The 27,005-nt window shown below is 37.4% G+C and overlaps 2 protein-coding genes across 2 annotated transcripts; one reads left to right on the forward strand and one right to left on the reverse strand.

The window, feature by feature from the left end:
• FAM162B (family with sequence similarity 162 member B) lies at positions 1-7,910 on the forward strand. The gene is made up of 4 exons (XM_065833367.2): positions 1-283; positions 726-837; positions 3,672-3,780; positions 4,003-7,910. The coding sequence occupies exons 1-4, from the start codon at positions 166-168 to the stop codon at positions 4,099-4,101; spliced, it is 438 nt and encodes a 145-aa protein (XP_065689439.1). The 5' UTR covers positions 1-165; the 3' UTR covers positions 4,102-7,910.
• On the reverse strand, positions 4,918-26,995 carry KPNA5 (karyopherin subunit alpha 5). Its single transcript, XM_065833366.2, has 14 exons — positions 26,851-26,995; positions 23,808-23,941; positions 21,395-21,496; positions 21,213-21,312; positions 20,315-20,409; positions 19,342-19,473; positions 18,562-18,650; positions 17,272-17,371; positions 15,568-15,731; positions 14,433-14,511; positions 13,448-13,573; positions 12,153-12,280; positions 10,305-10,483; positions 4,918-8,584 (listed from the first exon to the last, which is right to left on the reverse strand). The coding sequence occupies exons 1-14, from the start codon at positions 26,852-26,854 to the stop codon at positions 8,397-8,399; spliced, it is 1,620 nt and encodes a 539-aa protein (XP_065689438.2). The 5' UTR covers positions 26,855-26,995; the 3' UTR covers positions 4,918-8,396.
• Positions 26,996-27,005: the final 10 nt, after the last annotated feature.

Raw genomic sequence — 27,005 nt, forward strand, 5'->3', positions numbered from 1 at the left:
GGGGCCTGCGGGGTGGGGACGGGCGGGGCCGGACCGGGACCGGGGCTGCTCCCACCGAGGTAGAGGGTCTCGCCGAGGCAGAGGGTCTCGCCAAGGCAGAGGGTCTCGCCGAGGCAAAGGGTCCCGCCGCTCCGCGCTGCCCTCGCCGTCCTCGCCGTCCTCGCCATGCTACCGGCGCGCCTCCGCCCGGGACGGTTGCTGTCCGCCGCACCGCTCCGCCTGCCCGCCCCGCGGGGAGCCGCCGCCGGCGGGGAGCCCGCCCGCAGCCCGGGCACTGTCCGCGGTAAGAGGCGCTGCCCGCCGCGCCGGGAGCGGGGAGTGCGGGACTGACAGCGGGGTGCCGGCGGCGCCTCGGGGTGCGCGGGGAGGTTTGGCGGCGAACGGGCGGCTCGGGACCGCGGGGCTGGGATTTCCCGGCGGCCGGGTCCGCACCGTGGCCGGCACGGCAGCTCGGGTGATCCCAGCCGCTCCCCTGCTGGCGTGGGTGCCCCCACCCGCGGGCTGCGGGGAGGTCGAAACAGACCCACAAAGATTCTCTTTGCATGCGGGGGTTTTCAAAACCGCTCGTGGTGATAACTCCGCGTAACGGAAACCTGGAAGTTTAACCCTTTAATTATTCTTCCGACTACCAGGACGCGCAGGGGTTTCTCCCTCCACTGTTACTACCACCTATCATTCACTGTCAGTACGTGGTTTGACGAAGTGGTTTTTTACTAATCTTTAAGCTGAGCAGGCTCACAAGGTGGTTGCAAGTTACAAACCTTCTAAGTTTGACAAAAAAATCCTCCTCTGGACTGGACGTTTCAAGACAGAAGAAGATATTCCTCCAAGGATCACGTAAGTGCACTGCTCTTGTCCGAGGGGAACATGGAGCTGAAGGGAAAGTGGTGGCGTGATCCTGATCTAAAGCTTTTCTGCAGAGTTTGAACTAGTCAGTTTTTCAACACTGAAAACTTGGAAACAAATTAGAGAGCAAAAGAATTTCCTGTCCTGGTTAGAGGTTAAGATGAAAAATGTTCTTCGCTGGGGTCCCCAGAGCCTGGGACTAAGAACTAGATCCATCTGACTAGATAGCTGTGGTTACAATTATGCGCTGGCTTGTTTATTTTGTTTACTCCTAATGTGTGCTCAGATAAGGATGTTGGTAAACAATATTTTCTGCTTATAGCTCCCATGAACAGTTCTACAAGAGCTATCATTGAATTATTACATCAAACAAGTTATGATTTATTATAGAATTTGAGGAAAAGTAGGAAAAGAGGTTATGAGAGAAACATCCTCCACCAAGGAAAATCAAGTACTTGACATAGTCTTAGCCTCTCGTTCTTGTTGACGCACTGGACTAGGTGATCTTTGAAGGTCCCTTCCCACGCAAGCCATGCTGTTTCTGTGGTTCTCAGGCTCATTGGAAGCTATCATCCCCCAAGGGAGTCAGTCACTGAACACATGAAACCCCTGTGATGTTAATTGCTGCCTTTTTCTTAGGATGTTTGTTAGCGTGTTAGATGTCTCTCTCCAGGACGCTACTTTTTATCATTGTGGTAACTCCCTGTCAAGGGTCTAACATTGAGCATAAGCAGCGTACAGAGCTGTGTCGAGCAACAGGTTCAACCTCTGCCTGTTCCTGCTGGTTTCATTGATGTTTCTCGAGCTGGACGGTGGCTTCCCACTGTCCCACCTCTCTTGGGCTGTGTCAGTCCCACCATCTTCCCCTAGAGAAAGGTTCAGACAGGTTGCAGAAGCTTTAAAAGCTGTTCACATTATCTGGAAATGTTTATAAAGACACACACGTTTACCAGTCCATACACATACATGCACACAAATTGCTTGTTTCCATGCCATAGCTGGCCCGCCAAGTGCCTGCCACCACTTTGTGCTTTCTGGGTGAGCAAAGTCCTTTTAGAACTGTAAGATCTTAAATACTAATACACCAGAAGTGAATTGTGAAACATTGAAGCTGAACTGTCATTGCTTTAATTATTTTTTTTTAAAAAAGGCAAGATAGCCTGTAAACACAATCTAGCTGCTGAAGATAGTTTGTGCTAAGGGTCAAATCTGCAGTCAAGGTTTTTTGTTTGATTGCCTTTTAAACAAACAAACAAACAAACAAACAACAACAAAAACCAACCAAACAAAAACCAACCAACAAACAAACCAGCTGTTATTGACTTCAGCAGAGGTTTACCCAGACACTGATCAACGATTGTGTAGCAAATGCCCTAATGTGCAATTAAGGAAAAACATAATCAGGTCTGTTTTCCTTAAAGCAGAGGCAGAAAGCAAGGAGAAAGTGACAGTCTGCTTCAGAAGAGTTTCAATTAGTGCATTGTGAAATATGATTAGGCTAATAAAGCAGGCTAATAACATTCATGGTTTTACTTTTGTTGCTACAAATGGATTAGTGGATTAATGATTTTATGTGCTAGTCTGATGTGTGTGGTTTTCATTTTTGTTTTTGAAGATGAAGTATGTTTACCACTGCAGAAAACAAAAGACATTACTTAGAATTGCAGGCGTTGTCTGCCCCATCTCATCACTCATCCTCTTTAAAGTACAGCTAAAGGCTTTTTGGGGAAAGAGATCATTACAATACCTTCATTCACAACATAAAATTAATTATTTATGAAAGTATCCTTTTTGCTTATATATGTATAGGACCATAACTATATATGATGTATATTTATATTCTAGATCTAATGAATATATATCTTTACACATATAAGGCATTCCAATGTGATTTATGAAAGGAAAATAGTGCAGAGACAACATTATAATGAATATCTTAAGAACTACTGCCAAGTAGAACGTCTGACTCAGAAAAGGACCTAGCTGAAAGTTTTGGGATGATTTTAGTGATACAAAGATTTCCTGCACTCCAGGTTCTTCGGGTATGCACCCTACTGCTGCTCAGAGCAGAGGAGGGTGGAAATGGGAGCTGAACCAACGCAGCGTGCTGGGCTGTACAACACCTCTTGCAGCAACTACCTCCAAATGCACGGCAGAAGTTTCCTTTACTTTTGCCTTTAACCAGCAAAAATAATCATGTAGCTTGTTCTTGTTCAGGCATCTGCTTCTGTAATAGCGAGGAGGCTGACATCAGCTGCCAACTTTAAATAAAGCTGCCTTTTCTCTAAAGAACTGACTAAAAAAGTCTGGCTTCTAGTAGTGCAAACTCTGTTTTAATCACCTGCCCAAGCATGTGAAGTTCCTAGCTCACAGCATACAGGTTACCACCTGAACAGGTTAGACACGACAGTAATTAATTTCTAAGGTTCATTTTGAACAAAGTTAACTTGCTCGCACATCTGGTTGACACCATGTACACTTTTGCATCTGTCAAAAATAGATTTTAAGAATTTAAGATATGATTTCTAGTATATTTACCCCAAATATTTAACTGCAAATATTTATTGCATTAACTTTTTTTTTTTTCCCAGCTTAAAAAAAAAACCAGCAAATCATTTAATCCATTAAATGTTGCTTTTTCACTGGAAATGGTTTGGGGTCAGAAAATGCAAAGTTCTTAGGTGGTACATAACCAATCACAGCAAGCTGAAGGTGCTTGCTTGAGAAGCTAATTCTATTGTTTTTCAATGGTGACACTATGCCTGCGATGCTCTGGAGACGCTTCACAGTTTTGTAATGATACAATTCAATAACTTTAATTTCAGGCCAGAGATGCTAGACAAGGCAAGAAACAAAGCTCGAGTTAAAGCTTGTTACATCATGATCGCACTCTCAGTTGTTGCCTGTTTTGCAGTGATTGCCTCAGCTAAAAAGGTGAGTACAGTGCTTAGTCAACATGCAGCAAACTTAAAAATTATGGAATTCTGTGAAAAGTAGAGAAATCTCAGCAGCAGTGACTTACAGCTGCTCTTTTAGCTGACCGATGTTCCTGTCACTCTGACATGTAAGCTGGCTGTTCCTGAGGCTGGGCAGCTTTCCCCAGGAGCATCATCACTTGCACCACGCTACTCTTAAGTAGATGTTTCACTTCCACAGGCTGCGGCACGTCATGAGTCCTTAACGAGCTGGAACATGGCAAAGAAGGCCCAGTGGCGGAAAGAGGCAGCACTAGCAGCGGAGTCAAAGACAAAGTAACTTGCTTTGAAATGCCCAGTGTCCTTGAAGGAGCAAAATTAAGTGTTGCTGAGAGGTATCAGTGAATTTCACCAGGAAAAGGGAACTGTAGTATTGCACAGACGGGAGCCAACAAGAGTAGTTACAGCATCACAAAATTAAATGAGAGATACTCGATGTATTTGTTGCAAATTATTAAAATTAGAATGTAAAAGCAGTAATTAATTTCAAAAGAGATGAGGTAGCTTCCTAAGAATGTCATGTATGGGGGAGCCAAGTTTCCAATGTCTGTCTTAAAAGCTTTCTTTCAGGCTTATCTTGAGCTGTTACACAGATAAGAGTTCCTTACAGAAAAACTAGCTCTATTTTTCAATGAAAGGTTAAACGCAGCAAAGACCAAGCAGTAGCAGAGGTATGAAAACTGCAAAAATACGAAGACTTACGCAATTCACTTCTGTAAATCTAAATAAAGAATGAACTGTAATCAGCCAGAATATTACAAATCTTAAACACCGAGAAGAAAAGGTTCGGAGAAGGGAAGGGAGGGGAAAAGGCCTGATAATTCTACAAATTTTCAAGTCCCTATAAATTTCATGGGAATTCTCAAAGTGATCATTTCTGCAGGCAGAGACAGGACTCTGATTATTGTACAAGTATATGTTTGGTTAGATATTTACAAAACACATTTGAAACCCAGAAGTTTTCTGTCTGGTAAAAGTGTGTAGTTTTACAGTGCACAAATAACCCAGTTTGCAATCACTTGCCTGAAAGCTGTCTTCAAAGTGGCATTTGTGTTTTCTAGTTTAGGAAACCACACTTATTGAAACACTAAATAAATACAATAAACGTGTAAAATAGGTTTTATTGTTTTCTGCATGGTATTTGGAGATTTAACATTCCGTAATATTGCATACTACTCATATGTGTTCTGTTACAGTAATGGGCCTTTGGCCTGGATTTAAAGATGCACTATTACTATTGGAAGTTAGTATAGGTATTTTAGTTTCCACACATTATATGAATATATTGTGCCACAAGTAACTGAAATTTCTCATTCCAGATTTCAGTGAACTCTTGGAGTCAGAGTTAAACTTCACATATCAATTTGCAGACCTATTACAAAAATCCTCAGCTGTACAATTTAAAAAATTTAAACTGAGAACTAACCCTGGAGGAAAGACAATAGTGCATCTTTTCTATGTTTTTTTCAAAGACAGACCCAACAATAAATATTTTCCAGTTGCAAACTTGTTCTACAGCTAACGTAATTCTGTGCCAACATTACTATTTTCTGATTGCTGCTAGCAACAGTGTTTAAAGCAAATACTAGAAAATGAAAAAGCTGTATGAACCAGTCCTCAGACAAAAGTGCAATTATGAAAAAATTAGATATGATTCAGTGTATCAACAGCAGGGAACTAAAAAAATCTTATGCTTTGCATACTTGCATAGATTAGATAGTTAGTATTCACATTTAAACAGAACAAATGGTACCCTTTTAACCCAAACTAAAACAACCAAAACCCTGTACTTTTAAACAGACTTGGTAACTGACAGGGCACTTCAGATTCCAAATGAAATGCCAAACTTAGAGAGATTTTCTTGTCTTGGTTATTTCTTTCCTTTTCTCCACACTGGTTTTATCTGTTTAGGCAACATCATCATATCCATGCCCCTACCTGCAAATGACTATACCAGAGCTGACCTTAAGTCATCATCTCTGGTTTTATATTGTTCATTTATTGCTTTTAACAAAACGTGTTGTAAACCCAGTGATAAAATAGGAGAGGTCATCCTATATGTGTATCCTTTAAAGAAGAATTTTCATTATTATTTTTTAACAATTTAAGGGTAAACCAAATGTTCAGTTTAAATAATGGTTTTCAGTAGCCAAAGGCCATCCATTTTAGTTCCCTTTTAAACTGTTACATTTAAATGGATCAGAGGCATGAAATACAGTTTATCTAAATGCATAAAGTGCAGTCACTAACCATTCACACATAAATTGCCACAAAAACTGAAGACATTCTTTCAAAATAAATACAATACTTTAAGTGTCCCCTCTTTTCTTAATTTTCAAGTCTTTTAATCAAGATTTTTATAGTTCAGATTTGGTTTAAATTAGAGAGGCTTATAAACGCAGTTTTTACAGGGTTCTCCAAATAAAAAGCAGGCACAGCTGGTTATGTAGTATTATCAAAAGAAGGTTGCTAGAAAGAACGGAATACCCTGTTACCTGAATAATTTCCTTACATTAGAAGAACATTGAAATTCAGCATTTACTAGTAATCCTGGTAGGTTTCCGTGATTGTTACCCTGTACTCTGAACAGATGGGGGAAGGAAGGTCAGTATATGAAAATTTAAAACTACGGGAGTAAAAAGGGCACGAATACAATCATCTAACATTATATGAAAATTTGGCAGCTGTACTCAGTATTATCATGCTATTCAAAACTCTTGTATGCTGTACAAATCTAGGTTTCAAGTGTCACTCGCTAAAATATCTCATTATTCAGAATTCATAAAGTAACAGCACTCTTATATACACTTCTTACACTTCTGTCTTCCACTAAAAAGAGGTTTCTTCTCTCCCAGTTACACCTTAGTCAAAACTGACCATTAACCTTCAAAAATCCACTTCAAGTCCCACATTCAATTACAATATGGTATATATTGCTGTAACAAAGTTAAACATCTTAAAAATCTTAACTTGCATGTAAAAAAAAAATTCTAAAGATAAAATGGTACTGTAAATGATACCACCTTTAACCTGTATTTTTCAGTGCATTAAAATATTGTTTAGTGACAAGCACAATGCCATGGAGTAAGTAATCCAAAGTTTAAATTGAAGCTGTTTATGAAGCATGAAATGCTCTTGTATGTCAAAGATTTCACTTAATCCAGGAATTAATACATTAATTACAGGTTAAAAAAAATAATCATACTTTAGAGTTAACCCAAAGTACTAATTTCTCCAAATGAGATGTAATACTAATATGCCAGAAACACTAATTATATGCAAGTCTAAGCAGACTATACATTTTTCTGTATTCAAAATTATTAGTGTAAATATTAGTATTCTATTTCTTTTAGTGCTTAACAGTAAACACTGTATATTGTAGAGCCTACATATTTAGATGACAGTAACTTCTAGCTAGTTTTGCTGTCCACATACTTAATGCTATTTACAGTACAACAAACTTTTCCTTCAACTGGAGTGATTCGCTATTCATTCTTCACTGCAGTATTTCTATTGTCTTACCAAAAGAAAACCAAGTTAGTAACTTATAGAACAATTCAAGTGGCAGTAGCATATTTGGTCAAAAAAATAACACCTACTGTCTAAACTTCTAAGAAGCTACTGTACTAGAAAGGCAAACATCACAATGTTTCTCAAACTAAAGCAGTGTTACCACAGTTTGACAGGAGACAGCTGTAAAATCTCCGCTTGGTGATCTGTGCATATCACCATCTCTGTCATTCATAATCACAGCATTCTTGTGGTAACTACAGCAACTGCTTCCACAGCAAAGTACTGTCTTTGTGGCTGACTTTTAATGCCATTTAGCAGCTTTAATTACAGAGTCAACACCAAATGACCAGCGAGCTCCCTGCTGATTTCAATTTGAAAACCTCTGAAATAGTCCTCTTCCCACGTAATTCAGAAAAAGCTTTTAAATATATTCAATATTATATTAGGTAATTAGCATTATATATGTATATCTATTATGTCTTTAAATACAGTTTATAATTAAATTCCAACAGTGTGTTGTAAAGTAAGTAATGCATAAAAGTTTCACAATTTAAATAAATATTTTTCACATTCCAATTCAGCTTCTTACAAGCTAATCTTTATTTCATGCCTTAGTTCTGAAGCAACGTTTTTGCTTCAATACAAGAGGTAGATTTAATAGAGACTGGGCAAGTCAAGCCTACTGCCAAAAATGCAACTGTCAGTAACTGTATTGCTGATATGCAGTTTGAGACTACGTGGAAAATTCAGAACCACTACCTAAAATCCTACCAAGTCTTAGCTTAACAGTTCTTGTTGAATCACATTTAATGCTTTACTTTAGACATGATTACTCACAGTTGTTTTCTGTACATATCAGATAATGAAAAACACAAATACAAAACAAAGAACAGTTGTACCTAACAGAATATATAAAAGTGCATGAGCTGCTTCTTCATCTATTTCTGCAAAACATATTCAACTTTTCCTCTAGCTTTGGCCATAAAGAAAAGACCTCTGGGGGGGAAAAAACCCAAAACCCAGCAAGTGTTTACATTTTACAGCTGTCTTTAGTTCAGTAGTTTACAGCTGAAACCCTTCCATTGGAGCCTCCTGCTGTTGAAAGACAAACTGCTGCTGACTTTCATCCACCTGAGGTGCAATACTGGAGTCCTCTTCTTCGACACCAAAGTAATGCTCTATGAGTTCAAAAGCCTTTTGGTAGATCTCTTGGTTTTCATGCCTCTGAAGGAATTCGATTTTATCAAGTCCTAAATTTGAAACAAAACATTTTGAAAATCTAATTGCTGAAAAGAATGATGAATTCAAAGGAAAACATCTTATAGTATGAAAACTTGTGGTATTTCTTAGATAAAAAAATGGAACCCCAAATCATTCTCATTTCATTTGATATCACTGATTCTTAATTTCTTAATTGTTAATTTCCTAAGCCATGTATTTCTAATCTTCATTCTCTGCAGTCCAAACTAATTTAAAAACTATGTTAAATGTATATCAGTTAAACTAAGGAGAAAGAGGGGGCTGTACTATCTACAGAGAAATATGCCATGCCTACAAAGAAATTATATCTGTATAGAATTAAGATAGCATAAAGCTGTTTGCTATAGCAACTTTCAATATCTCCATTTCTTTTCTTTTACTGCTTTTGCCTTCCCCACCACTGAGTTCTAGCCCCTATTATGAAGCTGTCACTGAGCAGAGTTCAGTATCTTTTTTCAAATTCAAGATTTGAAGATATTAGTTTTCCAAAGACTTAGTGTTTGCAAGCTAGAAGACATAACCTCTGTTCTGCTGTCATAATTAAGTGCTTGGCAGTCAGCTGATTCAAAACTCCTTTTTAACTATTTAAGACAATTCAGTTTTCTCTTAAGATGGATTAGAAAGAGTTCATATGATCCCTTTTGGTGACTACAGAGGCCAAAGCAATGAGAGTGACATAATCAGCTGTTTCCCCTACTGAACTTCCACTCCGCAGCTTCAGCAGCCTACACTTAAATGGTAAAGGAAAAAATCAACCTAGACATTCAATAGTTGAAATTGTGAACGGACTCAAAATCTGGGACAGAATAAATTCCATTGAAGTATTCAGTACTTTTTCCTCTTAGATGTTAGACTGCAAAGTATGTTCTCTGAGTACGCACTTGATTTTAGAAATGCAGCTCTAACAGGGAATTTGGATTCCAAGGCTGCTTTACAGAAAAGTCAGTACCATTTAGCCAGATATAGTGCAATCAAATAGAACTGTTATTGGCAGTTCCTGAAACACAAATGTCTGCCAATTCTGTTTTGTCAGACACCATGAAAATTCAAGTCTTCGTAAATTACATCAGATTCGTTATTGAGACAGTTTTAAAGTTAATTCAAAAGTATCCCAGTCACGAAAGTCCACAAATGTCATTTTAGTTTTGATACCCTGCCTTTAAAATGTGGTTTAATTCAACAAGTCTTACAAGAATAGAACAAAATACTTTCAGAAATAAGTACAAACTTATTTAATTTCATGATCTGAAGCTGATTTTTCTATTACTGATAGTTACTATGTTAAAAAGTGATAGACTTTGGGAGTAAGCAAAAAACCCTCTGATCTCGCATCTCTGTTGGTAATGAAACTGTACCAAATGGGACTATATGGTTAAAATAATAAAACTATACTTAGGACTAGCTGATAAACTTATGCAAACCATGGCTCCAGCAGACTAGGATATCTGTTTATTAAATATTTCTGAGAAAGTTTCTATAGAGGCACATTTCATAAACTGACCACAGACAAAAATATCCACAGGTTTTCCACATTTAACCACTTTTTCCACCGTGTTACGTTACTTAATTTATGATGCTTTGCTATCCACTTATGCTTGAAATAAAAATTCTACTATTAAACCTACCGATACATAGTTCACAATGGTTTTGTTTTTACAGCTTTGAACAAAGAAGTTCAGGTATACAGTTTTAAAAGAAGTAATTTCTTACCATATGCTTCCTCTATAAGGGCACAATAAGGATTAATGCCCATTCCATTTTGCTTAGACTCCTGTTCTCCAAGACGCAGAATATTTTCAAGTCCATTTAAAGCCACTTGTACTATTTTTGAATCCATCACAGTCAGGAGGTCACAAAGAGGCTTGGTACAACCTAGTGCTACCAAATACCTTTATGAGAGCAGAAAAAAGAGGGGGGTGGGGAAAAAGAAAGGACTGTTAATCCAGCACATTTATTCTGACATGCCTGTCTATCACTATTGGTCCTTAATTTTGCTAAAAGAAGTGGCTGGATTAAAAAAATTCTAAAATAGAACAGAAAGATAATCTTAGTCTGAAATTGAATAAATAGTCTAATTCATCCTAATGAGAAAAACTAATGTGCATGTTCCTAACTGGAGTTTGGAATTTGTAGCCTTTTCAATTCCTTTCACTTATCTTCTTCAGACGGGTTTAACTGAATAGAAGAAAAGAAGTTAGTTTTAGCAGTAAGTTCTTTTCTCAGACATTTGAAATTTTGTAGTGGCAAAAATGCCAAGTAAACACATTAGAGACAGCTAAGAACACTGGACACTGATCTATACTAACACAGTCCACAGTAGCAGCCCATTGAGCTATTAGCATTACCTACTTTAAAGGAAGAACATAACTGTAAATACATAAAAGATATTTGTATTCTGAGTACCCTTTTCCTTTTCCCAATTTTGCACAAAACGGTGTAGGAACTTTGAAAGTCAGAACCTGTGTCCTTGTTTCTAGTGTGCAAGTAAAATAAAGGCAGTAATCTTTGTCAGCATCAGAAGGTTGCTTAAATATAGTTTACTTAGTGGTTTTAAATGATCCTGCAGTTAGACAGCAGTTAAAATGGCTAAAATGTCATGACATAGATAATATATCTGTATTTTGTGACAAGAAGCTACTTCTATGGTACTATATGCACATCTACTGTTTGAGAATCCTGAATCAAAATTTATTTGAAATACACTAAATTTTAAGATGTCACATTCTGCAAACAATCCTAGTAACAACAACCAAAAAAAAAAAAAATATCGAGAAACTTTCCTTACCTCTGATAAAACTTAGTGGTTATAAGAAAATGAGGATTGTTTACATTTCAAATAAATCAGAATTCACTTATTGCAACAGATCTCCCCAAGGTGCTGGAAGACTTACCACATCACTTCCAGTTCTTGTTTCCAAATAATACACTGGCAGTTTTAATCTATTTATCAACTACTGATTCACACTGATCGCTATGCTGATGGTTTTCAGAGAAACCAGAGAGTATTTTATTCCAGTCATTCCAGAAGTCCAATCTTTGCAGCATATAAATAGCTGTTGACAGTAACTTTTAATCAAATCAAATTTTGAAAAAGGAGTTCAGGTATCTGTTTTAAAATACTGATAGTGGGTTTAAAATACACGAGTAAACCACTAAAATTCCTGAAGTCTCTGCACAAAAAGATACAAACCTATCATGTAAGCTTTTGAAACAAGTCTCCCAAAAATTTCCATTTTCAAATACTGAAATAGTTCATTAACTGTTCCAATTGTGTTTGACAATCTAACATCAACTCTGGAAGATAACCTTGTGAGAGCTTTAGGTGTAATATCACTGAAACAAAGCAGTATCAGTCAATTTGTTATTAAGTCTACTGCATATATTTCATTCATTTTTTTCTGAATTTCTACATGTTTAGTCTCTGTATAGACAGAGTTTCAAGGAATCACAGTTATGGTTAGGATTTTCTTGCTATGTTTGTCAGGATTCAAATGCAGAAATAAAAATGCCTTCAACAAGACACTTTGCCAGAGAAAACGTTAACATATACAAATTTACCTAATCTGTTCAGGGGTTCCTCCTGATGTCGCATTAGTTATGGCCCATGCCGCTTCTTTTCTGGTGCGAAATTCAGCTTTCTGAAGTATTTCAATCAGTATTGGAAAAATATTTGCATCTATAACAGCCTAAGAGGTGAAATGATAATATTTTATATTAATTAATATTTAGTACACACAGAAAAAGAACATTAATACCCTTCACTACAAGAATCAGTGATGCCTGCTGATATAAAAGTAAACAATGCTTTGTTAGAAAGCACCACACTAACTAGAGCAACCTAACTGAAATTCAGAACTACTCCAACCTTGCACTGCAGCAGCCATCAGAGTATTTTCTTTGTTGATATCTCTGTCTCTAGTGGACAAAATACTGCTTTCTGGATATGCCCATTTAAAAATCATACGACAAACACTAAACCTGAGGTTTTGAACTGCAGATCAAGCCTGAGAACAAAACTTCACTGTGTCCATTTTGTTCACGTTTGTGGTCTCCACAGAAAGACTATGTCTATAATTGAAAACTGTATTATACATTTTAAATGACATCAAGAAGTAACATTTTCATTCTTGACTGAAGCATAAGGGGAAAAAAAATCATATTGAAATATGTACTCTGATTCAGAATTCTCATTTTTGTCAAACAGAACCTTTTTTCAGGTAACTCCAGACACCTGGAGCAATAGTCAGGATGTAGTAGTTTCCACAAGAACATGACTCAGTATTGATGACATCATGCAGGTTTTTTATCCAAGTAAAATGTTCAACATTTCCAAACTGGCAGAATCATCCAGTTTTCACTGGACTAATTTGTACAAGATGTTTTCAACTTTTAAAAAAGGAAAAATTGCTTATTACTTTAACATGTATATTACAATGCAGAACAAAACTAAAGAGAATATATCAGTAGATGATGTTCCCACAGGGAAAAATAACAACTGTTGATATCAGACCTGAGAGAATATTTTAAGTACCCTTTCATTTTTTCTATAAGCATCAGCCAAATCCCTCTGATAGAAATGAATTAGTTGCTCTAGTAGAAATAATGACAGCTATTTTTAAAGTATTATTTTGTGAAGTTATTTGTAACAATCTTTCAAAATTTAGAAAAAAAAACATTAAAGTTAGGTAAAACTACAGACAGGACTAACGCAAATAATCATAGAATCATTTTGGTTTGAAGAGACCCAATGCAGAGTGAACGTAGTATCTACGTATTTCTCCTTGTGCAAGAAAGCCAAGTGAGGTAGTAAAATGAAAACAAACCCAACCAAACAACAAATATACAGACTTTACCTGAATCTGAGCTCTGTTTCCTGCAGTAATATTTGAAACAGTCCAGCACGCTTCCTTTCGAATAGATTCCTTGGGACTACTAAGCAAGTGCAAGAGGCAAGGTAATGCAGAGCAGTTTAGAATCACCTAAAATAATTCAAAAGTTGAAATTTGGGTTGTGCAATATACATACATATATACTGGCTTGTGCAATATACATACATAAAAGCAGATTTTGCAACACATTTACACTACACAAAGTATGACTGATGATGTCCTGCAAAAATGAAGTGCTTAATGATGTTGGATTGTCTCGTCATTGACACTCCAATTTGAAAGAATCCGCCCTCAATTAAGTCCAGACCACAAGATTAAAGACAGCAAGACTAAAAGTTAGAATATGCTTAAGGTTAGAATATGAATAACTGAGAAGTGTAAATTCAGTTTGTATAGTTCTTTGTTCATTTGTTTTTGAAGAGACAGATGTTTTCTATTTAATTCCTTAGCAAAATTCTATCCTATAGAGCTCAAAACAAATTAAATGATCAAATTATTTCCTTATTTTCCCTTTACACTATTTCTGACAGCTGTTTAGACACAATTTTCTTTAAACCAGGACCTTAGTATTTCCTCCATGGCATCAAAATCAATTCCATTGACTAAAGACAAATCTTTAGAACAAACTGCATCAGTAAGACAATCATATACAAATTAATGGACAAACCAAATATGACCTTTGCTTACAAGCAACATTCAAGGTATCTTAGAAGAATAAAGCAATCCACTGCCTATAGTGTTGTAAGAAAATGTTTATTCTTGCAGTAATTTTATGTCTAAAATAACAGCCTAAACTGTCAAATAAATAATGCAGATTTGTAAAGAGCCTCTTTCACTGCAACATGCAGATACGTGTACTAGATACGTATTTAGTCACAATGAATTTTTACAGAATTCTGTATTCATTTTTCCACATGCCAATCATTTTTCTTAAATGAACCAGTCTTACCTGTGTTTGGATATCATCACCAGTAACAATATTTCCAACCGCTCTTAATGCAGGGGATACCACCTTGTAATCATTATGCCTGGAGACAAAAATTAAATCACTTGATATTCCCAAGTGTTCAAGTATAATTTTACATTTTCAGTAAACAATGCTTATCTTCAGGTGCTAAATTTCCAATTACAGAAAACACTGCATTACTTCCTACACTTTTCCCCCTATTTAGCCAAGTTGAACAACTACAAGCCCATACCTGAATTGCTGAGTCAAGGAAAGGGTATCTCCGTGGAACAACACAACTTAGAGCAATCTATGTGCCCAGTAGATTCATTTCACCCAGCTCAAGAATGATTGAATACAATAGCAGAATGTGCATTATTCAGTAGCCACAGGAACAGAAGGGGTTTTATTAGCTATATACTAAAACTTAGCAGTCCCCCTTTGTAAGGCATTTTCCCCCTTTTGTAAGCCAATAACCCTAGAAGTCCGTACACAAAGCCCATATTCAACTATCTGAGGTGTGATGGAAGGAAATCTACTCAGTTGTGGTAAAGCATCTATAAGATAAAAAGCAGTCTCACCCTTTCCTGAGAGCTGTACAAATGAGCTTTTCATGGGCAACTGTGCTGAGAACTACTACCCCTGACCTGTTCTGCCGCCCCCGTGTGAACACAGGGATTTAGTCTCCCTTTCTAGGAAAATAATGAACCATAAAACAGATATAGTGGAACAGTTCAAAAGCGGCACACGCCTGCCTCTGGACTTTGTGAGTCCAAGAACTGTCTGTATTGCAACTACATCCCCTAGAAAAGAAAACAAAAAGGAAGAGTAAAATAAAATTAAAAAAAAAGCTAAGAAATTAGTTTACAATTCAAGCTTGGTCTTCAGTCTTCACCTTTCTATTCCTCCATGTAAATGAAATTCTACACTAAGTTTTAAAGAATATAAAGGAATACATCGGGAAAACATTTTTCACTGTCAATCTCAGAAAGAAATCCCAGAAGCCAAGCAACCTAGCAAGCAAATGAAAAGGTTTTAGACTGAATTAATGTTCATCACTTCTCACAAAATAAAAAACTCAGTTTGAATTCATGAATATTAACAGCACTGTAAAGACATTTATTAGGTGAAGACTTACATCAGCAGCTCTACCAATCTTCGACACACTCCAGAATCAATAACAGCTTGAATTTTATCATTGGGACCATCTGAAAGGTAAGAGAGGGCCCAGCAAGCATCTGCTAATACATCCGGGTCACTGCTAAACAACAGTCTTGACAGAATATTTAAGCAAGGAGCAACCTAGGTTAAAGAAAAATTTTGCATAAAATTAGGTGTTGCATATTTTTCAGGTTTCAGAGAACATTCTGCAAAAGCATAAAGGTGAAAAACTATTTACTCCCAAAGCATAGGAGTTCATTAATGAATCAGGACCTAAGTAGAACACTTCCTGAATAAATGAGATATTCAATTCAAACTGGCAATTTGGATAAATTCTGTTTCACAGCCTATTTATTCAGAGATATTATACTAGGTATATAACCGTTCAGCTTAAACAAAAAATGTCTGCTTTTACAGGTAACCAGATGACCAGGAATTACTGATGCTTTTTTGAATCACTCGGGGAACAGAATTTAGAAGAAATTTTTTTTTTATATATTGGTGTCTTTGTAGGAGGACTGGAAGTTATTTGTAACAACCAATTTACAATTCCTTTACCACAAAGAAACTCAGAGTGACTCAGAAGGGACTTAACATTCACTGAACCAAACCAAACAAGCAACAGCTGACTTCCCTTCTCACTGCAACTCTCTGGTCTTAACCTCCTACAAGTTTCAAACAGAGACAAATGAACAAGACTATCTTAGCACCACCTGGAACACGACAGGTTTCAGCTGTATGGCTTGGGAATTTCACATTCTTTGTAGAATGTAATTCTTTATTTTGCATCAGTTACACAATTCAGCCTACTTCATGTGTCCAACCAGTGCTATTGCAAAGGGCTTAAGCAGCAAGAAATCTTGTTGGTTTTTTACTACCAGAACAACACGCTACTGAAGGATGTAACTTAGGCAGAACAATTGTGAGGTGATTGATTAACTGACATCAGAAATCCCACCTTTTAGTAGAAATCTCTGCCAGAACTATTAAAATGCAATAACAGTAACTGCTACACCATGAGGTAAGCTTCAACACACGTAAACTGTCTCCAGATTATCTTTCATGATCCTTCAACCTCAGTCTCTTCTACCAGCATATCCAAAGTTCCATCTTTTAACGTCATTAAACTCACCAGAAATCAATTTCATACTGAAAATAAGGAACTAATACTCCCACTAGCCTCTACAGTCTTACTATATTCAAAAGCACATACTGGAGAGAGGAGGAAGGGGAGAGTATACAGGCATATCACCTTTGTCATCACAGTCTGTTTTAACTGCATCTGACAGAGCAGAAAACTCAACATTTTACTCCTGCAGCAAGAACTTGTAATCATAAAATAAAAATTAAAAAAAAAAAACAACTCAATCTTAACTCACATCCTCTAAAACAGTTCTGGAGAAAACACAGCCCCTAGGGTGTTAACACTGAATGTATTATTTGTCCATCATTTCATACCAGTGAATGATTATTGCATCTGACTAATTACAATCTCAAATTTTTAAGTCATTTGATGTCAAATTAGATGATTTTGTGCAGATACAACAGATGGATAAGGCTGTGTGATTTCACTAAAAAGACAAAATTGAGTCTCCTGATTCAAAGATTCTGTGTGTTATAACATTGCAAACATAAGTCTTCTTCAGCTCTCTGATTTCTCAAAATGAACACTTTATTATACCTTACTGAAGTCTGGAGGTGGGTTCTTTCCTCTACAGAGATTTGACAGAGCCCAGACTGCATTTCTAGTTGTTGTAAGACGATTTGAATTTGTTAACAGTCTGTCAAAAAGAGATGACAACAAATAACAATAATTTCTTATTGAAAAGGCAAGCCTTTTTCTGTCTATTATTACCAACAGTAACTCAAATCAGGAAAAGAAATCCTATTATGAGGCACTAGTTTCAAGTTATTTCTCTTCATAGCTTACATGCTGTAAATATTTTCTTAGAATAAACTGAATCTGAACAGATTATTTTGCATGGACATCTCATTTCCAAATCAAGTATATGCATACAAAATAAACCATTGCTCACATGAAAAAAATTCTTCAACTAATGTTTTCTGAAGGTCTTTAGAGGCACTAGGAGATGCAACTCTCCCTTAAATTAATTTTGGTGTTTTCATTCAGATAATGCAATCAATAATAAAAACAACTCCATAAAAAGTTAGAACTTCAAAGATCTTCCAAAAAAATTAACACTTCACTGCTTTTGCTGAACAGAATGCGAAAGATTCAACATGTGAAAAATCAGGTTCGTTTTCAGGTACATACCAAAATGTCTAAAACTGTTAATCCTTTAAATCCTCAAGGAAAGTAATCACATTCTCCTCTATTATTTTAAACTATTTAATGAATGATTTAAAGCATTTTATTATTTTAAGCAAAAATTAATTTAACAAAATTTGTATCATGTAAAATTTTTCCCTGTGATGAAGCTGCCTTACATCCTACTGTGAGCATATAGTAAATGCTGCAATTATATTCCTAGTGAAGAGAAACCCTCTGGTGGAATGTAGCTCATGTAACTTACAACTCGTCTGCCAGCTCATCTCAAGAAGCAAATGGATAGTGGCGCTTGGAGCTACTGAGTAAAGGTGAGGAAACCAGCCTACTGCCCAGCCAGCTGGAATCACACGAAGTGTGATTCCAATCATCTCTTCCACTCTATATATCCAGAATTCTGAAAACACAGAGTTCTGCACAATAGAAGAAATTTCATACCTGTGAAATAACACCTTTCTCTCCTTTTAAAAACACTGGAAAGCTTTCAGTCACGGACTAATTAAAGATATGCATAAAGCTCAGGCAATCCAATACATTAGATTCATAGCAATATAATAATAATAATAAAGAAATATTCTCAATGTAGCAAAAAGCTTATATTCTTCTCAAATAAACTCTAATTTGAAGTTTACAATTATCTACACCTATATGCTACAGTTAAGAGTATTAATTTACACTACTTACTCCAAGAGGGGTGGTAATATTCCACAGTTTAAAACGAAGTCTCTGCATTCTGCATTATCACCAGCAATGTTACCAAGAGCCCACACTGCCTTAAAAAGTAAAGCATCCAAGTGAATATAAACATGCTTGCAAATCAACTTTTACAGATCCTATATGTTTTTACAACAAATACTACAGAATCAAAAAAGCAGTATCATTCCAAATACAACATTTCAGAAGACTACTGATTTCTACATCACATTTTTTGGGAACTGACACAAAGCCAACTACCTACACTAGAAGTCACCCTTTCAAGGGAAGAAAGTTTTCTGTTATGAAAATATATCGATTCATGTGCTTTTCAATAAAAAGGAAACACGCACACTTTTCATTGGTTACATTTGCTCACTATGTGTAATAGATTCAATAAAACTGCCTCCAAGTTGCAAACAATGTAATGTAATAAAAAAAATAAAGTTCAGGAAAATGTTAATGAAGACTGTAACATAGTAAGACAAAAGAGCAAAAGGATATAGGAAATAAAGCTACAGGATAACTTAGGGAAAAAAAAAATCCACATTGTTTTATACTATATTCTTTCTATTATGGTGCTTTACATCCTATCCACCTGTAAATGCCCCAATAGAAATGAGGTGCTTTCTTCAAATCACTCAGTAACATGACATAAAAAACAGGTTCAAAGAAACGTGAAAAAATCAGAGGAAAAAAAAAAATAGGGATCATAAATTAATTTTAAGGAATTATAAAACACTCCAAGATAGAAAACACTTCAACAGTTACCTGCTCCTGTACATCTTCATGTTCTGAACTAAGCAACTTAATAAAAATTGGAACAGCTCCCGTTTCAATTACAACTTTGGTGTGTAGAAAAGTTCCAGACGCTATGTTTGTCAAAGCCCAAGCTGCTTCAAACTGTTGAGGAGCACAAAGACCATGTTAAACCACACAGCAGTAAAGCTTCAATTCATGAAGAACAGTTTGACATGGGAGCTGCAGGGACTAATTTTCCAACATTTTTCCTCTCTACCAAATAGCAATTGTTACTATTGTTGTACTTCCTATTATACACAGTAATTGGCATTGACAAAATCTCTATTTAATAAGCTCCATCAGTATGTAAATTATTTTTAGGTTTTGGCTTGCAGCACTAACTGTAAGGAAGTTTTCAAATCTCTGTTAACTAGTATAAATCCCTTTTGTTTATATTAACTCTTCTGGTATGAATGTACATAAGGCCTAAGTGCCATGCCATGGCACAAGCAGACAGAATTAGTTACTCCTGCTATTAGTTATGTATCTTTAAACAATTTTCTAAAGGGGTTTCATACAAGCTTTTCAGTTTCCTGTATCATTTTCTTCTTTTTTTTCTAAGATTTCAACTGAAAAATACTACAATATACACAAAACAAACCAAACAGATTCTGCTCACACATCAATGCTGATGATCTTAATAGAACACTCTGGAAACTCTCTTGAACACATTCTGCTTTCAACACTCAAGTATTTGACCAGCTGCATACATAACCCTAAAGACTACTATGAAATTCACAAGAGTTAAGTCATAATTAAAGTGGCAACAACTGACACTTTACACAAATAAAATTTACAGCTTCGGTTGTTAAAAATAATTAAATTTGGTTATAAAAAAAAAAGAAAAATCACATGCTTTACAAAGCTGTTATGAAGGGTTTCTAATCCCATTCCAAACTTCCCATCAGTACCAGCCAAATTCACTTGCACCAGCCAAACTCACTTGCAGGGTGTAATTCTCATTCCTCTCTAGAAATTTCACAAATCTCTGTACTACTCCTGGTTTTTGTATGACTTCATCTATAGGTGGATTAGGCTCTAGGGAATAAAAAAAAAACAAACCACATTTGTGTAAGTCTAACAAAAAGACCAAATAAAGTACTTTTCCAGTATGATGCAAAAAAATAATACGATTCTCAATTCTTACAATAATTTTTAGCATTCAGTTATTTTAGTCTCAAATGAAGGAGCTAAACTTTTGACTTTAGAAGACTGCAGGATTATCTCCATAAAGTGCTGTAATTTAGTAAATATCCTATTACATATAATAGTAGTAACACATAATATTATCCATTGGCATGTCAGTAACTCATTACAAAACACTGTTCCCTCAGTCAGTAGCTCAGGTCAATGGAAGGGCAATTATGATTAGATACTATTTTAAACGCCCAACCATAACTTTACCTATCATGCTATACAAATACCAGCATTAATTTAAGACTGCATGCCTTACACTCTTAACAAAAACAAGTTACAACTCTTCTTTGGTAGCTATGTAATTTTTCTACCCTCAAATACAGAACAAGAATCAGAAACTGAATCACCGCAACAAGTGCTGTAAGTAATGTTAGTGTGCAGTTAATTACTGACCTAGACATTTCAATCAGAAATGTCCTTGCTTTTGTTACTTTGTCTGAAAGACTTAACATCAGAATAATGAAGCTTTCTGTATTTAGCCATTAGGTCGGAATAGATTTGGCACCGCTTCTCTATAAACAGAACTAGAAGTTTCAGCAAGCTGTATTTTGAAGTAAAACAAAACTAAAAGTTAACTGACTCTGATTAAAATCTGTAATAACAACACAGAAGGAATGAAAATAAAATGCACAACGTTTACATACCTTTAGAGAGTAATTTTCTGAATTTTTGAGTTGCTGTGAGTTGCTGATCAGGATCATCTGAGAAAATCATCTGCACCATATCTACCGTAATAACTTCTTCCTAAAAACAAAAGGATGATTTATTATATCTAGTAGCATGCACCTTAACAGATAACATTCTAAACACACTCTGAAGTAATTACCTCTGGAATAGGTACAGTAGAGCTGACATCGGGATCCTGAATTGGACTTTCTACCATAGATTCTTCATTTCCAGGAAGAGAAACATTTCGGCGTTTAAACAGCTAAACAAGGCAGAAATTTTCAGAAGACGTTAGAAATTACCAAAGAGTGGGTACTGATGACATACATTTGAAGAAGTGCTTTCACCAATACTAGTCAAAGTATTTCAACTACTCACCTTCCTACTCACCCATGCAAATGGAATTCTACATAAAAATTCAAACAACATACAGGAGAAAAACACTACTATACTTGTATCTCGATAAACTGCACTGTAGGACTTCAGAGAGACACAAAACCCTGAAGTTCTTTTTAATTAGCAAAGACCCATGAATTTTTCCACATCTAAGGAAAAGAAGATATAGAACTTTTTACTTTTACTCTTTTCTCTCTCAAAATCAGTATTGATTTTTAAGCAGAAAACAGTGTTCTAAAAGATACTTTTTCCTCTTTTAGTTAATACGCTAAAATCATACACATTGAAACAGTATTTGTGTTTCAGCATACTGCATTCTTCCCTTCAATAGAAGGACTACAATTTATGTACTTTCTTTGCATGACAATTTAACAGCAGCTATATTTAATATACAGTTGCAGAAAAATTAAAACAGAAACATTTTATACTAGTTACAGAAAAAAATAGTGTAGTTTCAAGGCAAAGTTTCAAATTATGTAACATCAAACATTCTCTATGTCCAAAAATCACTTTAAAATTGGCTGCATGCACTGCCTATGCTCAAAATACATACTTGCACAACAGTATTTAATAAGCTATGTTTAATGAGTGCATCCTCATTTTCTGGCATACAAGCATAACACTCATATTAGCCTGTTTTCTTTGAGAAACCAAACCTACATTTTTACCTTTAATTCCATACTACACTTACAACTATTATTCTAACAATGTTACGCTGGCATCTTCAAAAATAAATGTTAGGACTTCAGTTCACTGACTAAAAACTTCACCTGTAAGCATAATAATGAAACCTCTTACTAAATCCTTAAGATTTTGTCCTCTAGGTGTCTACAGACACCTGCTGTTGTATATGCCCAAAACTGCAGAAGCAATTCCATGTTTGCATCAACCCATATTTCAGACAGGAACCTGAAACAAGACTTTCTCTCCTTGTTCAACACACTTCTGGATTGGGCACAATCCTGGACAAAAAACAACTGCAGAATCCTGGACACAAACAAGGTTTAATTCCATTTAAACCCACAAAGGAAGAAAAAACACTACTCTCCTTTAGGAAGACAAGCCATTCTTTCTAGCACTGAAGGACACAGAAGCTCAAAATATATAAACTGTTTTTGCCTAGGATCAAAGTCTATCTACCAGTTATAATCTCTGCTGGAACAAAAGCAGCCTCATTTCCCTGCATAAACTTGTTCTCCCCAGTTCAAGCAGAGCTGAAAAACATCAGTCCAGCAAATGAAGATCAAGGAGAACATAATAGTATTCTAATTGTCACAAAAGTCAGTGTGGCAGAAGAAACACCCATTTTTTTCATAATTTATCAAGGGAGTATTTATTACAAAATACGCAAACAATACTTGCAGCGGGAACTGCAACGAAGTTACCCATTGACAGACAAATGCTCCAGTATCATACTACTCCTCTGTGACGGAACTAATTTAAATTACTCTTTCATGCTGCGGCACCACCCTCCTAGGAGAAAGGTAAGGATTCCCAGCTCAGAGAAGACTGTGGGTCAGTGCCTGCAGACTCTCCCGGTTGTTGAGACAAATTCAGCCACTTTAGACCAAGCAGAAAAACAAACTACATTTCTTACTTTCCTGGGAAGAAACTTAACAAATATTTTGGGAAAAGAAACTACCACAAACCATTAAATTATACAATGCTCCATGTACTCTGATCACTAAAACCCCAATGAGGACAACTGTGAATGTTAGATCTAACAGTTCAGGGACCAACAATTGGTATCCACTTTACTAAGTTACTGTAGAGAAGCTCTTGGGCAATTTGAAGTATGGCTTTAGAGATGAAAATAATACTCTCCCTTCTAACAGTACAACTTTGGCCCAAACTCTAGAAGAGAATGCAAGGTTTCTAATCCTTATTGGAAATAGTATCCTTTAGCCCAGTCTTACATGTTTAAACCTAGACTCAGGGCTGAACTTAAGACATGGGTCTCTCCTCTGCCCTAGGGACTTAAGAGGGTTTCTGTTCACTTTTTTGTATTATGACGCTGTCAAGAAGTAGCTAGTGCTCCCCAGGATTGCACAGAAAACAAGACACTCAACCTGGCACTTTGAATTCTGCACCACAGGGGTCATCTGCTCAAGTCCTTTCACATAACTGAATTTAGCTTCGCAAGCACTTAACAGTTAGCATCTCACCAAGATACTTACTTGTTCTTCCCTTTTCTGTTTCCGAAGTTGGATTCCTTCCTCCTCTCTTCGTCTGCGCATTTCTTGGGGATTTAGTGCATTATTCTTGTAACTTTTCATTCTAAAGTTATCTTTACCCAGGCTTGCCATGTTGTCTATTAAAAAAAAAAAATGAAAAATTACTCCAAAAGGCCAAACCCTGCAAAGCAAATTTGCCACCTCTTATACTATAAAAATATCTACAGCAACAGCTATATATTCCTCTAGCTGCTTGCAATACTCAGTTCACCAACAAAAATCTCTTAAGTAGGAATCAGAGAAAAGCCTTTGCCTAGACAGGTATTTCTAAACTGCAGATTAAACTACAGATCATCTCAGGGATCAGATACTTCACTAAAGCACATAAGCTACTGCAAAAAGAAGTTACGGGTCTTACGAACGTGTGTTGGTTTGACTGAAAATGAGTTAATTTTCTTCATACAGTTAGAAACCTTTCTTTTTCGTAGTTAGCATGGTCATTATTTGGACTTAGTTTGACAACAAGAGATAAGAGAGTTAAGGTTTTGAATGGCTCTGGTCTGAGCACCAAGAACATTCTGAGCGTTTTGGCCACAGGTGTGAGGCATCAAGGAAGGGGGGCATGGATGGGGCAGAGCTTGACTGACATCCAGACTGATCAGTAAGAATATTCCATCCCATTAGCATCATGATTCATTATTTAATGAGAGTTGGGATCTCCTGGTCTCCCTCGCTTCTTCACCACCTTCACTCTTTTTGTCAGAGCCAGGGGAGTTTGGTTTGGGACATTTAGTTCAGCCTTTTGCCATTTCACAGAGGCCTCTGGGCCCTTCTGCCTTTTTTTTCTCTTTGGGATCAGCTGTTAGGGACCAGGTGCTGCTTCCTGGGACTGGCTGCTCAGTGTGGACGGAGTTCATGAGGAATAGCCTTGAGTATCTCCTATTTTATACTCTATTTCTATTATATATATATATTTACTAGTAGTGTATTAGTATTTTATTATTTTATTAAACTGTGTTTATCTCAATCCAAATTTCTCCCTTCCTTTTTGATTCTCTGCCCTATAGGGAAGACGGGGTATGGAGAGTAGGGTGAGTGAGCAGCTATCGTGGTTGTACTGCTAGCTTGGGTTAAACCACAACAATAAACTAAGAAACAAAAAGCAAAAACATTACATTGCTAAATTTTTATTCTATCAGTAAGTAAAGGAGTTTGCTTCCTCCTCTCAAAAAGGAGACATTAGATGTATTCAAAAATAAGGCTGAATCCAAGAAAATCTTCAGTAATTACTGCTTCATTTAATATCTTATTACATTGTTTCTTTATTAAGATGCTTATCTCACAGACATAACAAAGGATCTAAAGGTTATGCTGCATTTCCTTCTAAACTTTATACACAAAACCAAGGATCAATAGCATCCAGATAGGCATCCTCTTTTCCATTTTAAACCAAATGATCGACTCAATCTAATTAACAGCTCTTTTGATGGATTAGAATCTGACTGTCATTTCAGGCATATCAATTGCGAAAAGATGAAAGTGATAAAACATGATTCTGCCACTGAAATGATCAAACTGACTGATAAAGGTTGCAACAGTATGGCACTAGTTTTTGAAGTTAAAATTGCAGCCTTCATCTGAGAACACACTGTCAAAAACATCATTTAAGACACTACATGAACTCTCACTTGTCTGAAATTCTTCTACAACAAGAAAACATACATAAGAACATATGAACTACAGCTCTTGAGCCGCGCAGAATTCTCAATCAACTTCCATGCTGGGACTATTTATTTTTTTATACCAGCAGTACCAAGGACTGCTGAGCAATAAATACAGACTCTGAGAGGAAAACAGGCCACAGACTTAGTCTGACATCAACACGACACCCTGAGGACTCAGCAGGCTATTTCACCCAAACACAATTGCTTTGAATGAGCCTTAGTAAACAACTGCCATCTCTGGACCACAATGCTAAGTGTGCCATCAACTAAAGCAATTTTCTAGTAATCGCCATGTAACTTTTGAGGCACAATTTAAGATAATTTTTTTCCAGCTACACTAGTGGCTTAACTAGTCCTAGACCCTCACCACTTCCTTAATCATCCATGTCTCTCTAATTTAGTTGCAGCAATAAAACTGTCAGGCCAAGCAATGAACCAAACAAGAGCAGTATGCTTTCAAAGTAACCCTATTTAGGTTACCAACTCAATAAAGAGTTACAGAAGCACAGCTGGGAGGATGTGTTCATCAAAACTGTTTTCAAAAACTTAAGAATTTACAGTTTTGTTCCACCCACAAGGCTTTTGGTATAGACACCATAAGGGTAAAAAGACTGGCAGTCCCCGATGAATTCAGGCTTCACAACTTCTACATCTAGATTTAACGAAGTCTGCATTTCTGCTCTGCAAAACTACACTCGTTTGAACACTAAATCCCTCTACCATCCTGCATCTCGTCCACTTGTTGTGCCTAGATTAAGACCTATCCTACTAATAGTTTTTTTTCCTCCCTGCCTACATAAGGCTCCCCAAACTGTGCCTGGCTCTGCCACCGCACCCTCCCCGATCGGCAGCGCCGGAGGAGGCCGCGCGGGTCTCCAGCCGCTGCCCGCGGGCTTCGCACCAGCCAGAACTCCGGCGCAGGGCCGAGTCGGAGCGCAAGTCCCCTCGCTCGGCCGAGAGGACACCTACCGCGGCCACTGAGAGCCACCAGCCGACCTCCTCACCCGCGTTCCTGGACAAGGGGCTGGAAAAGTCCGCTCCACCAACAGCACGGCAGGGGAGCGGGAGGACGGCAGCACCCCGACCGAGGAGGCAGCGGAGAACAGCGGGGCAACACCGCGTACCAGCACCGACCACCCCGGCTGGCGGGGCCCGAGCTGCTGTGCGCGGCAACGCCCGCTGCTGCCCGCCGCCCCCGAGCAGGCAGGACACCGGCCTGCGCCGGGGAGCCTGACAGCAAGGAGCGCCGCACCCCGCCCCAAAAAGAGGCACAGTCCCTCCTCCCCTCACCCGCCGGCTCTCAGCTCTCCTCTCGCCCTTACCCATCAAAGCGAAGACACACGGCGCCCGCCGCCGTCCTCCAAGCGAGAAACCTCCGCTCCGCCCCGGAGCGCGGCGCCGGCAACCGATCGCGATGCAAGATGGCGGCCGCCGCCCCACCGCGCGCCGCACCGCCGGGGGGGCGGGCCCCTCCGCT

The sequence above is a fragment of the Patagioenas fasciata genome, chromosome 3 (assembly GCF_037038585.1).
Source record: "Patagioenas fasciata isolate bPatFas1 chromosome 3, bPatFas1.hap1, whole genome shotgun sequence".
In the NCBI taxonomy this organism is placed as follows: domain Eukaryota; kingdom Metazoa; phylum Chordata; class Aves; order Columbiformes; family Columbidae; genus Patagioenas; species Patagioenas fasciata.

Excerpts from the sequence above, each read along its gene's own strand:
- KPNA5 (XM_065833366.2), bottom strand. Across the intron at positions 13,574-14,432 it reads GTGATGATATCCAAACACAG|GTGATTCTAAACTGCTCTGC; the intron begins GTAAGACTGGTT and ends GAATTATTTTAG. Across the intron at positions 10,484-12,152 it reads GGAACCCCTGAACAGATTAG|GTATTTGGTAGCACTAGGTT; the intron begins GTAAATTTGTAT and ends GCTCTCATAAAG.
- FAM162B (XM_065833367.2), top strand. The coding sequence starts at position 166 with ATGCTACCGGCGCGCCTCCGCCCGGGACGGTTGCTGTCCGCCGCACCG. Across the intron at positions 284-725 it reads CAGCCCGGGCACTGTCCGCG|CTGAGCAGGCTCACAAGGTG; the intron begins GTAAGAGGCGCT and ends CTAATCTTTAAG. Across the intron at positions 3,781-4,002 it reads TGATTGCCTCAGCTAAAAAG|GCTGCGGCACGTCATGAGTC; the intron begins GTGAGTACAGTG and ends TCACTTCCACAG.